Genomic DNA, 13873 nt, shown 5'->3' with positions numbered 1-13873 from the left:
TCAGTTATTTAAGCAATTTATAAGCTTACCTGATAGAAAGCGAAGATAAATGTCCTGTCCTGGTAAGAGTTAGTAAATTGTTTGGTTGTTCAATACGTAACACTTCACTATGATACTGAAGTTCCTGTCCATATCATTGTTACAAAAGGGAACTAGTGATAGTGACGTGAGATATTAGTCATCCTTCAAAGATGTTATCAGCTGCATCATAAGGTGATAACCGTACACTAATGATACTTTTCAGCTATCCAGCTATATACACCTGTAATACTATATGTTTCAATTTATAAGTGCTGACATCCAATATGGCAGTCCAGTATAGCTACAATCTATTAATTGCTGTGTTGTTATGAAAACCTGGTAAATGAAATGTAAAGTTATATTGACTGATACAGGTCATACGAAAACTGAAAACTGTTATTGACTAATACAGGCCCTAAATAGCTTTCTTGCTATGGAAACCTGGTGTAAAGCTGTGTTTATGTCAACTAACCGACTAACCTGCAAGTTTCCTTTGGTCCATAAGCATCATGTGATGATGTGTATGAGAGAAAAACATGCAATCGGTTGTTATGGAAACATGGAGTAAAGCTATGTGTATGTGACTTTGTGTAACTGTCATCTACATCGCCCTTTGCCTTTAAAACTGAACTACAGCAGTGAAGAAAAATGGCTGGGTTGTTATGAAAACCTGGAGTAAAGCTGTGTGCATGTGGAGACTAAGCACCTGTGAGCTTCTATTGGCTAATAAGGGACATATGACTGTGTATGGCAGTTGGAATATGAATAAAAGACTTGCAGGTTTCTATTGGCAAATGCAGGCCATTTTTTGGGAGTACTGTATCTTAGGAACGGTACGTCCTTGAAAGCAGACACCTGGTCTAAAACCGTCTCAAATACCTTTGTGCCAAATTTGGTGAAGATCGGTCCAGTCATTTGGTCGCACATAGAGAACAGACAGATGGACGGGTAGACAGACAGACAGACACTCATTTTTATATACTGCTCTGGAAAAAAGAGGCCACTGCAAAATTTTCTCTTCGTTGGTATAGTTTTGACAACTTGTTTGCGAAATGCAAAGCAAAAAAAATTGCATTTATTTGCAACAAATGAGAAATTGTCAAAATAATAAAAAAAGAAGCGGCAGCGCCGTCAGACCTCAAATAATGGAAAGAAAACAAGATCATCTGCATTTAGAAACAACAATACAAATGTTATAACTCAGGAACATGAGAAATCAATATTGGGTGGAATAACCAGGATTTTTAATCCCAGTTTTCATGCGTCTTGGCTTTGCACCAGTCACACTGCTTGTTGGTGACCTTATGCCACTCCTGGCACAAAAATGTAAGCAGTTCTTCTGTGTTTGATGGCTTGTGACTATCCATCATCCTCTTGATTACATTCTAGAAGTTTTCAATGGGATTCATGTCTGGAGATTGGGCTGGTCATAACAGGGTCTTGTTGTGGTGCTCCTTCATCCACACATTGATTGACCTAGTTGTGTGGCATGGCACATTGTCCTGCAGGATAAACCAGTCCTCAGAGTTGGGAAAAAGTGCTGCTGGAAAAACCGTGGCAGCAACACATTATGTATATTTCCTGCAGCGCTTTTCACAGAAAGTCCACAGAGGTTTCCATTGCAGAGTTTCTGCTTTCATTATACCTATAGGGGAACTTCTAGCATTTCTGTAGGCATAATTGACGTTCTGCAATTTCCAAAACTGCAACAATTATCAACAACATGTCCTCTTTGCACATTTTTCTGCAATATGTGGATTGGATTCACTAGTATAGAGGAAGGATAAAGGAGAACAAGGCAATTATGGACTCAATAATGAAGACTCTATAGGGTGTGTTACTGCTCAAGTGTACGGATGCCAAAGCAAGAGGAGAAACCCTCACCACTTAATGGGTATCTGTTTTCATGAAAAGTTTAAATATGTGCAGGGTTGGTTATATGGCTGTATACACCTTTATACATGTCCTCTCAGTTTTCTCCTCTTACTAATCTCTCCCCTCTACAATTTATCAGGTTGCAGGTGCCAGACTCATCTTTGTGTCACTCCAGTATACAGATACATCTACTTTGTGTCAGTCCCTGCACTGCTTGCCCGTCCACCACAGAATACAATATAACATTATCACACTCACCCACAAATCCCTCTATAGCGCGGACCCCCCTGTGTCTCCTCCCTCCTCACTGTCTACTGCCCTAACCATCCTCTCCATTCTGCCAATGACCTTAGACTTGTACATGTGCCGGCGTCTAACCCTCCCCGGCATCCGCCTATTACAGTGGATGCCGGGTCTGTATTGGCGGCCCCCCCCCCCCCCCCAAAGTGTAAACTACTCCCCCCGGGGCCGGTCCCCACCGGCCCCATACCTGTAAAGTTGCAGGTCAGCTCCTGTGTGGCGATATCTCAGGAGCCGACCTGTTCGGGTGACAGCCGGGAGCCTAATGAGGCTCCCAGGCCTGTCACTGCTATATTAGTATTGCGGCTAATCTATGACCAGCCATAATACTAATATACAGAATGTCCCATAGACGGCAATACAGTTGTATTGCCGTCTATGGGACTTGCAATCAAATGACCGCAGGTTCAAGCACCCTGGGAACTAATAAAATAGTTAAAAAAAACCACAAAGCTTTAAAAATATATAATAAAAAAATGAAATAAATAAGAGTTCTAAATCACCTCGTTTCCCTAGAATACAATGTGGCCTTGCAGCAAAACTACAACTCCCATATATTAAATATTTTTACCATTTTTTGCTTCAAAATTTTTTTCTCCTATTTTGCTCCTCTAAAACCTAGGTGCGTCTTATAGTCCAAAAAATACGGTAATTGCTCTGTACCCCTGTTTGATTTTGGGGGGACACCACCTGGAAAGCTGGGTTGAGCGTATATAGCCGGGCAAGTGCTGTGTATCCTACTTTGTCGTTTGGGGGGACACACCGTGCAAAGATGGATTGAATGTTTATCGACTCCCCTCCCTGCAGTATATACTGTAGCTCTGAAAAGAGCTGTTGTTTTTCTTCAGTTTTTCCTGCCTAGCAGAAGCTAATCCCTATCGCGCCCTCAGCAGATCGCTCTCCCTATCTCTCATCGCAAATGTGACCAAGATGGCGGCGACTATTCTTATAAATGGGAGGTCACATGTTTTCGGCAGCCAATGGCTTTTTTCATTTTTTTTCCCTGCCTCCGGTGTCGTAGTTCCCGTCCCACCTCCCCTGCACAGTTATTGATGCAAACAATGCGCCAGGGAAGGTGGGAGGGGACACAAATTTTTACTGTGTTTGCTGCGTGGTATTCGATTAGAATCGAATACCTCGAACAGCCTGATATTCGATCAAATACCAATTCGATCGAACGGCGTTCGCTCATCTCTGATGATAATCCATCACAATACAATCCTGTTATATAATCTGCATAGATATAAAATAGCAAAAGTTCTGCTTCAGACATTATTCTAACACCTGACTCCTTGTGACTTCTGTCAATATAGAAGAACAATCCCAAGAAGTAGCGACTCCATGTTTTCTAAGATGAGAGAAGTCAACAAGACAGTATAAGTCATCAGCTGCAGGCAGTGACAGCCATTGTGGCACAAAGAGTTACTTGAACCTGTCACTACTCGAGACTGATCGGCTAGTAACAGTATATTGGTATAGATAATGACACATAATGGTAGTTACAGCACATGTATGAACATATCAAGTTCTTCATAAGTCCAAAAAAGTCCACTGGTCATAGTACGAGAGAGAAAATGTCAAACCCCTGCACCCGGTACCTGGCTGGAATGTAAACTCAACAGATATTATCGCTGTGGGATTGGGATTGCCCACGGATTAATGTCGCTGAGATGTTTGTCAGCAGAGTTATGGGAAGCACCTACTGTATCAGCAATGTCATAGATTGCAACTTGGCAAGTCATGTACAAGGACATACTGTAGACAAGTGAGAGCGTTGGAGCTAAGATGGAGGGGACATCGCTGTTACTAGAAAATTCTGGGTTCACACCAGTACTAGGTAGCACCTTAGTTTGTTATAAAGGTAGAAGTTAAGGCTTTGGTACTACTTTGACATCCACTTTGGGACCCTTTGGGTTTTTTTTGTTTTTTTTTAGCCTTGACAGGTTTGATGAGTCCCAGTGCACCAGGATAAATGATCATTGGGACAGGGTCACACTAAGGCAAATACTTTATTACTGTTAGAGTGGTTACTGCCATTGCAAGGGTGGGAGGCAACTGGGGCCAAACAGAGCTAGGGCCTTCTGGAGCTAGGGGTAGATGTGGTCGTGGAAATACCGAGAGGGTACAGGGATCCCACAGACATGATTTTCAGAAAATAAAGTGGGAAAGACAATGACTTTGCTGCTGTTGATTAATCTTTTGTGGATAGGACCTGGCAACTGAGTCAGATTGACATATTAACATCAGATGAAGAGGCTAGTGACAGTGCTAATAGTAACGATGGCAGCCATTGTGAGGGCTCAAATTCCAAAAAGACTTTCCAGGTCAGACCTAGTGGAAGCGTACCTGGTGTGAGGGGAGGGCACTGATGGTAGTTGCAGACACTCTTCCACTGTTGTATATAACATGCGTTTATCTCCCATGTGGGAATTTTTTTGTCCATTGCCAAACAATTATCCCATGTCAATGTTCAGCACCTGAAAGCAGAAACTTATTCGTAGCCATGCAGGAACAAATGTAGAAAAGATGTTGTCGCTTGAAAAGACATCACCATTTTATTTGGCTAAGTATACTTGGGGTACAGTCTAGTACCTTGCCAAGTTGCAGGCAGTGCAGTCTCTGCTCCATTGTGTTTTGCTAACTGAGGACATGTGCTCAGCCTGTGCCTCGGAGAATGTAGGCCTTATCTTGGATATGTCCATGTGGGGACACATTAAGCAACAATCATTTGCAGGGACAATACATCATTTTCATGGCCCATTGAGTCAATTTGTTTTAGCGCCAGCAGCCACCATCCAGAAATGTAGCAAAGCCTGGTGCTAGTACAGACATCACCTTACAGGTGCAGGCCCAGTTTCAACACGAGGTGGCCTTTTCTTACAATTCTTCTACCTCATTTCATGGCTGTAAGGTGAAGTGCACATTGTTTGGTATGGTGGCACATGCTGGAGCATCTGTTTGAGCAGCATAAAGTTGGGAAGGATTGCCGTAAACTTAAAACCTCAGGGACGTGTTATTTTAGAATCCTCCATTTTGAGGCTTATATGGGTAGTGTGTCACCTTCTGAAGCCCTTTCAGGAGGCTTAAGCCATCAAGTGTGTCAGCAGCAGGGACAACTACAATGAGGCAATGAGAGATGGAAGAGGAAGAAAACCTTCACATTTTGGTGACTCTTGGATGATAATCCAGCTTTTTCAGATGGTAGGCGCGCTGACATTGACCTGCTCCCATAAAGGGATCATTTTTGGTAGCTTTTTATGATCTCAATTCTTTATGTCTTTTCAACTGGTGGGTACATAGACTGTTCCAGAAATTTTTCTTGAAATTCTGTAAATTGTCACTTAGCCAATGCTATGTTGATGTGGCATTTTCTCCTATAAAGGGATAACTGGTAGGATAATTCAGGTTCTCTTCTGACTCCCAAGTGCTGTTCTCATGGTCAATGAATCCTTTCCATTTCAGAAGATATCATAGATTTTTCATCTGAATTCCCAGGGATGCTGAGAGTGGACCATATTTTATTTCTTGAAATTCTGTAATTGTTACTCCACAGTGCTGCATCTGCTCCCATAAAGGGATAATTTTGTGTCAATTTTATATAAAGCCAAAATTCTTCAAAATCACATTTCAACTTGCTGGCACACAGGCAGAGTGGCAAAATTTTTATTGAAATTCTGTAGTTGTCACTTTCCACTATCACCATTGTTCTTCAAATAACTCAAAGGAATAAATTTTGGTGGCTTCTTTTTCATCACTTTCGAACCAGGTACAAGGCCACATTTTTTTTCTCCAGCATAACAATTAGCCTATCACACTTAAAAATCTCCAAATAGGCTAATTTTTATATGAAACCATTTCTATCATGCCCCCGGCATGATGCACATGTAAGGGAACTCCATGGCAGAGGGATCTCTATCTCTGATTAGTTTGCATTGTTTCTGAGTCTTAGATATTATCTATGGTAGCTATGGACCGCAGTATCAGTATCTAAGTGCTTCAACTTTCCAAATTGAAGATATAAAAGTTAAGAGTCCGTCCATGTATAACAGCTTCCCTTCTGCTGCTGAACGTGCCATGATAGCTTCCTCACACTCTCCATGATGAGAATGAGTTAACAATAAGAACAAACAGATTTGTTGAAATTAAGAAAATTTCTTTTCCATGTGACTTTCTCTCCCCATGACTGGCTCATGAATATAATAACACATGATGTGATAAGTAAATGTAACTATCCTACTAATGTACAGAGATCCCAAGTACTTCTATACAGACCTTGTGCACCAGTCTAGAAGGAATCCCATCATCTGTACCGCAAGACTACACGATGGATCCCAGAACCCATAAACTCTATCATGTACACAACTATGATTCCAGACAATTACTGGACCAATATTTTTCAGATAGAGCTGAAACGGTCTTTGGAGAGGACTCCTTGAAGTTTCCCATTAAAAACTTTACAAAAGCTTTTGCAGCAGGTAGGTACACAGGGTTGTCTGGAGGAGGGGGGGGGGGTTAAGGTTCTTTTCACATTTTCCATCTTCACCTTCCAAAGTTCTTAACTTCTGTCATTTTCTGTGAACTTATAAATATCAGCTTGGATTTGGAGTTTTTTTTTAGTTTTTTGGAGGGTTTTTTTGTTTTGTTTTTGGTTTTTTTGCTGGACAAGTTCTTGTTTGGTATTTTTGGTATGGACAACTTTTCAATTACTTTTTATCACTATATGGCTTTAGGTTTTCTTATGGCGTTCACTGTACAGAATAAAATGTTATGTTTGGATATTTAGTCCTTCTACACATTGAGATGTGTAATATGTTTATTTTTATTTTTTTGGTTTACATTTTTTATTGGGATTTTTTAAAATGGTTTATTTTTTACACTTTCAATTAAATTTTACATTTTCCTGTCCCACAAGGGGACGTGAACCTGGGATTGCTTGGTGTCCTTATAACATACTGCAATCCTTCTGTATCCTTCTGTATTGCAGTATATTGTACAAATATATCGGCAGTCAGGAGCCTGTTGATTGACCTCCTGGCTTTAATGGCAACCCCTCAGATTCTCAGAGTCCCTCAAACTTTGTTGCAAGGAGCATGAGTGGGGTAATGTGGGGGATAAACTCCCCTCCTATCCACCTAATTTTGTGATCAATATTGATCAAGGAATATGAGTGGGTAAGTTGCCGGAGTAGCAGCATTTTCTCACTCCTGAAGCTACTGCTAGGTCCTGGAAGCCATGTAGAAGACACAACTCCTGTGCCTGCTGCAACTCTGGGCCATACTATTGCACTGCTGAGTGTTAACTATTTGCTAGGCACAATATAATAGTATGACACAGATGTTTAAGGGGTTCAACAATTTTGAACAGTTGCAACTCCAGTTCTACAAGGAAACACAGATATCTAGTATCTGTAGGCCCTTGTCGAAATATGTTGGTTGGTTCAGTTTTTGCATTTTTCCTACAGGTCATATTATCGGAGACATCTTGCTTGATCTCAGCCAAGGTTCCCTGGTCCATCATCTGTATTCAGCCTGTGAGTTTTTCAAACACATGATAGTGCTGAAGGTCAGAGACAGATGTATCCTGGAGCTGAAAAGATGGACGGACAAACGTACCGGAGCCTTTCATTGGGGCCATGCCGCAAAACTTCATGTAGACCTAGAAGGAAAAAGGTGAAGTATTTGTCCAACTATTAAGGAAATCTCAGATCTAGGGAATGTTTAGGCAGTTTATCTTCTACCTGTAATAACCACACACAGACTACACCAAGCTGTGACCACCCAACTCACCCCAACTATTATCCTGCTGGATGTGTCATGATGAAAGAACCTCTGAATACCAATGTCAACCACAAGCAGGGCTGCAATTTTTTGTGCCTCCTCCCCTGGCTGAGACTTTACCCTGGGACAGCTTTTTACAGGGTTGTGGCCAAGTTGGTATTGAACTTTCCAAGGAGAAAAAATATTTTCATACCCTGTATAACAATATCAGACCCCAGACTGTTACTAGTTAAATACAAAAGAAAAAATCTAGTTTGATTTGTAATGACTAGAGATTAGTGAGTATATTCGATCGAATACCTCCGCCGCCTAGCTCCCGTTGCAAAAACAACATCCGGGGCATCAAATTTTTACTGCCACTCCCACTTTCCCTGGCGCCGGGAGCTATGCAGTGGAGGTATTCGATTGAGTATATTCGCTCATCTCTAGTAATGACCACTTTATAAATAGTTAAAAAATGGGTTTATTCTAATTCACTGTTTTAATAATTACGTATACTAAATCTTTAACATAAGAAAGTGACTAATGGGGAAGAAATCCCCATCAATTTAATATTAGTGGCTCAATGGATATGTTGTCTGCCTGACATACAGGAGGTCCTGGTTAGTCATGTGGATCAACTAACCTAACATAACAGGCTCCATGTCAGCCAGGTCACCTACTCTCTAATAAGCCAAGAAGGACCTTTGTATATACTGCACCTTAGGACCAGCATGACCTAAGGATCAACATGGAGTCATACCATAAAAAGTATGGCCAAATTCCAGTCTCACTACCAGTATTTTGAAGCCAATAATCCAAAAATAGCTTTCCCAATGGATGTTGACCATGGGACAATCTTTCTTTACTTTTTCCATCTCTTTCAGTCACCAGTTAGAAGACAAAGAAGTGAAAGTGAGATCATCAATACAACACGTTGTGAAATGTGACCTCGAGAAAGAAAATATGACCGAGCCGATAGTTTTACCTCCAGCCGATTGTATCATCAGTGCTTGGCTACTAGAGGCTATCAGCAAAGACCAAGATGACTACATCAGATATCTCAGGAAGTTCTCAAGATTGCCGAAACCTGGAGGACACTTCATATTACTTGGGACTTTACATACGACATATATTACAGTTGGGAAAGACAAGTTCCATGTTTTGAATTATGATGAAAATTTTGTCAAGAAGGCTCTAGAAGGAGAAGGCTTTATAATAGACGACTGTAAGGTCCATAAGAGAACATCTGTGAGTAACCTTGTTGACTATAAGGCTATCATATTCATTGTAGCTCTAGGTAGTAATGTAGGGAATAGAGATGAGCGAACGGTAAAATGTTCGAGGTTTGATATTCGTTTCGAGTAGCCCCTCAATATTCGACTACTCGAATCAAATATCGAACCCTATTATAGTCTATGGGGGGAAATGCTCGTTTCAGGGGTAGGCAACGTTCGATCAAATTATACTTACCAAATTCACGACCTGAAAAACCTTTTACCAAATTCACGAGTGAGGGTCGGGCTGGATCCTCCGAGAAGTCTTCTCCTTGCAGCGTCCCCGCGGCGTCTTCCGGCTCTGTAATTCACTCTGCCAGGCATCGGGCCTGGGCAGAGCCGACTGCGCATGCCCACACTACAAGCAGACATGCGCAGTCGGCTTTACCCAGACCTGATGCCTGGCAGAGTCAATTCAGAGCCGGAAGACGCCGCAGGGAAGCTGCATGGAGAAGACTTCTAAAGGTAGGAGAAGAACCAGCGTTGATTGGCCGACTGTATAGCATTCGGCCAATCAATGCTGGTTCTGCATCAAACTTTTCCATTCGAATAGCGAGTGGTACTCGATTGAGTACGAGTATTTCGAATACCGTAGTATTCTATCCAATACCTACTCGATCAAATACTACTCGCTCGTCTCTAATAGTGAACTATCTAGACACATGTTAGATTATATGCAAGCCTTCCATTGTGTGTATACACCAGGAGGGTTAGCCAATGTACATCTCCTATATGAGATTCTGACATCCATTTGACACTGAATAAGTAGCCTTAGACTTACAAGAAAATTACACCCCAAAAATACACAGACAACTATAGTTTGAAAAACAAAAGCAAAAATTAAAAAAGGATATCAACAACAAAAGAGTTGTCCAGGATTAGAAAACCTGGCTGTTTTTTTTTTTCTCAGGGATTGACATCACATCCATTGGTCACATGACCATATAGCAGCTTAGTCCCATTCATTTTCAACCATGCACCCATGTCACCACCCCTTGTGTGAACCCCCGTGTCTTTACTATGAATGTCTTTTTTTTCAAAATTGGGTAATTTATTGTAACCAGTTTTATGGATTGTGCCGGGCTTGTGTTCATTTCAGACATTATGCAGTATCATAAGGCTTCGGTTTTTTCCATTATATCTGTGTTGTAATAAATCTTCACAAATGACATTCAGCTGGATGCAATCTATTCACCTTATCAATGTTACCTGCTTCAAGGAGTCTGTGTGGTAGTATACAAAGGCTGTGAGGTCCAATCTCGGGAGCCATGTGGCCTCTGTGCACCGCTGTGCAAGTTTGGTGCAGAAGGGGGTGGGGATTAGGATGATTTATTGGAATATAGTATATGCTTATACCCTCCTTCTATCTGCACTGATTGTACATGACAACATGAAAAAAATAGAGTCCACTGCCTCTTTGGTTCATCCTCCATTCACGCCACCAAATAAAACATGGAAAATGCCATTTAGTGCAGGTAAATAAGGTGCGTTAGCCAGTGAACTGTTGTGTCATTCTTTATTTTTGAAGATCTCTTAACAATTACCATTTAAAGTTAAAGTATCACTAATTTATTACATGGAGTGACACATGTCATAATGGGACTGTGTCTTTAAGGGGCAAATTTTTACATATCACATGTATCTCTGATGGGGCAGTTGCAGCAATAATCAGTCCATGTGTAACAGTCGACCTCCTGCTGCCGAACGTGCGGATATAGTGATAGCGCCCATATAATCTCCTTGATGCTGGGTTCACACCAGCGTTCGGCATTCCGTTTTCAGTTTTCTGTCTTCTGCAGACAGAAGCTGGAAACCTGTCATGCCGAGTCTGGCCGTGAGCGCCGGTGAGAGTTTTATGCTCTCCGTGGCGAAACCGTTTTTTTTAAACCGGACACAGAGTACTGCATGTCCGACTCTGTGTCCGGTTTAAAAAAAACGGTTTCGCCGCGGAGTGCATAAAACTCTCACCGGCGCTCAAACCCGGACACTTTTCGATCCCATTCTCGCAGCACTGGAGGCGGGCCCCAGTGTTCAATTAACTTTTTAATTTTACTTCATTACTTGTCTACTTTGGTCTCTTTTTCATCAAATTTTTACAAAACAACAGAATTGCGGTTTGGCTATTTTGATTTATTTTTATGCCACATTGTTTACTAAATGGGAAAAATATTTTTCTAAGTTTCTAGACCCGGGGAATCTTCTTCTGTTGCAGATTTTGCTGCAGGTTTTTGAGCCAAGCCTAGGAGTGGCTACAAAGGGAATGGAAAATATATAGTAATATAAGTTCTTATACTTTTACCTTCTGCTGAATCCACTTTTGACTTTGGCTCAAAAAACCGCAACATAAACAGCTGCATTTCTGCAACATGGGGCCTCAGCCATACAATGCATAGTAAAATTGTGGCACTTCTGTTACCCCATAGACTTCAATGGACAAATCTGCAGTACCTACAGCTGCTCTAGCAGATGGTATAGCATGTGAGCTGTACATGTATGATCCTTGCAGATCTAATATTGATATTAGAAACTGGGTAACTTCTTTAATATCTGTTATGCCCTGGGGTCGGCAGGTAACACTGATAAAGTGAAGGTGAGAAACACAGTGTAATGTCATCCTATCTTTATTATAACACTGATACAATGGAAAAGCCAGAAGTCATATAATCCCGCACAAAGTCCCAAATGATCACAAGTCCCAGCATTATAAATACAAGAAAGATTCAAGAAGCAAAGTGGTGGCAGCAAATCAATCAATTTATAGTAAAATCACAAAGTCACAGGGTCACAGCTGTGCCAGGATGTTTGAATAAAGGGGCGGGGCTTAGTGATGCAGCAGATAACAGGGCTCTGAGCCTGAAGAAGCAACGAAACGTTAGTGTTCCTGTTCATCAGCTGGCAGACTAGGAGGGGAAGTAAAGTATCAGTGTCTCATTGATCCTTCTCTACTTTCCCTTTCTGATGTCACAGCCTGTGAAGATGCCGCTGGGGACTAAAAATGAGGATACCCACTGTTCCACCGAGTCCCGCCCCTAATACTAACATCCTATAGGGAGTTCTTTGTAAACCCCTATAACAATCATATTCATCTATCATAACAAAGCCTATTGTTCTTCTTACTTTATGCTAGCCTTACATTATATACAAGCTGTGTATGTTACTATACAGCAGGGCTCTGCACCCTCCACCATTTTGCTTTCTTCAACCTAAGCAGGTCCATAATTTGTGCAACCAAGACTTTACTTAAGCAAACTAACGCTTTTTTCTATAAATTGTTGATGGCAAATAATATAATAGAGGAAGCCACGAGCCATGGATTGAATATTACATTGGTCTCATGGCCATTCTACAGCTCAGTCCTATTCAATTCATGATGTCACTTCTAAGGCTGCATTCACACGGAGTAACGCCAGCGTGTATCACAGCCATACACGCCGACGTTACAGCAGGGCTGCCGTACACTTCACATTCATTTCTATGGGAGCCGGCATACGAGCGCTCCCCTTAGAAATGAATGGGCTGCTTCTTTCACTGCGAGCAGTCCCATTGAAGTGAATGGGAAGTGCCGTAGTATATGGCAAGCTCTGCTCATGCCGAGCCGTACACGCCAGCACTTCCCATTCACTTCAATGGGACTGCTCGCAGTGAAAGAAGCAGCCCATTCATTTCTAAGGGGAGCGCTCGTATGCCGGCTCCCATAGAAATGAATGTGAAGTGTACGGCAGCCCTGCTGTAATGCCGGCGTGTACGGCTGTGATACACGCTGGCGTTACTCCGTGTGATTGCAGCCTAAAGAAAAAAAAAAAAAAAAGCCATGTTTTTCTAGTTTTCTTTTAAGCAAAGCATTGTTTTCTGTGTATTCTATGCAGAGGCATCCTGCGGAAAGACATATGTCATGCCGTGTACTTATCATGTAAGCCTAGGGTTCCAAATGGATGTTGGAACCTTCTGTTGGAGGTATACTTTGGTTAATTCTATAGATGTATACCCATGATAGAAGGCTTGGATATAATCTGACTAGAGTCTAATCAGTTCACTACTAGAGATGAGCGAGTAGTACCCGATCGAGTAGGTATTCGATCGAATACTGCGGTATTCTAAATACTCGTACTCGATCGGTACCACTCGCTGTTCGAATGTAAAAGTTCGATGCAGAACCAGCATTGATTGGCCGAATGCTATACAGTCGGCCAATCAACGCTGGTTCTTCTCCTACCTTTAGAAGTCTTCTCTGCGCAGCTTCCCCGCGGCGTCTTTTGGCTCTGAATTCACTCTGCCAGGCATCAGGCCTGCGCAGAGCCGACTGCGCATGTCCGCTTGTAGTGCTTGTAGTGTGGGCATGCGCAGTCGGCTCTGTCCAGGCCTGATGCCTGGCAGAGTGAATGAAGAGCTGGAAGAGCCGGAAGACGCCGCGGGGACGCTGCACGGAGAAGACTTCTCGGAGGATCCAGCCCGACCCTCACTCGTGGACTTGGTAAGTATAATTTGATAGACGTTGCCTACCCCTGAAATGAGCATTTTCCCCCCATAGACTATAATAGGGTTCGATATTCGATTCGAGTAGTCGAATACTGAGGGGCTACTCGAAACGAATATCTAACCTCGAACATTTTACTATTCGCTCATCTCTATTCACTACATTTCTAC

The 13873-nt window shown here is 42.0% G+C and overlaps 2 protein-coding genes across 2 annotated transcripts in view; one reads left to right on the top strand and one right to left on the bottom strand.

Annotated features, from left to right (window-relative positions):
- The window catches only part of LOC142210178 (putative G-protein coupled receptor 33), a 7567-nt gene extending 2948 nt beyond the window's left edge, over window positions 1-4619 (bottom strand). The window contains exon 1 of the mRNA XM_075279204.1: window positions 4543-4619. Within this exon, the coding sequence (XP_075135305.1) occupies window positions 4543-4619 (77 nt within the window). The remainder of the gene's footprint in view (window positions 1-4542) is intronic.
- Window positions 4620-6490: 1871 nt separating this feature from the next.
- LOC142210177 (nicotinamide N-methyltransferase-like) lies at window positions 6491-9320 on the top strand. Its single transcript, XM_075279203.1, has 3 exons — window positions 6491-6671; window positions 7658-7865; window positions 8840-9320. The coding sequence occupies exons 1-3, from the start codon at window positions 6521-6523 to the stop codon at window positions 9318-9320; spliced, it is 840 nt and encodes a 279-aa protein (XP_075135304.1). The 5' UTR covers window positions 6491-6520.
- The last annotated feature ends 4553 nt before the right edge of the window (window positions 9321-13873 follow it).

Source organism: Leptodactylus fuscus, chromosome 6, assembly GCF_031893055.1.
Source record: "Leptodactylus fuscus isolate aLepFus1 chromosome 6, aLepFus1.hap2, whole genome shotgun sequence".
Taxonomy (NCBI): Eukaryota; Metazoa; Chordata; class Amphibia; order Anura; family Leptodactylidae; genus Leptodactylus; species Leptodactylus fuscus.
This window is presented reverse-complemented; position numbering and strand designations above follow the sequence as displayed.

Bases quoted from the DNA above. Each gene is read 5' to 3' on its own strand.
- LOC142210177 (XM_075279203.1), top strand. From the start codon at position 6,521: ATGGATCCCAGAACCCATAAACTCTATCATGTACACAACTATGATTCC. The intron at 6,672-7,657 runs GTAGGTACACAG...TTTTTCCTACAG, and splicing joins TACAAAAGCTTTTGCAGCAG to GTCATATTATCGGAGACATC. The intron at 7,866-8,839 runs GTGAAGTATTTG...CATCTCTTTCAG, and splicing joins GTAGACCTAGAAGGAAAAAG to TCACCAGTTAGAAGACAAAG.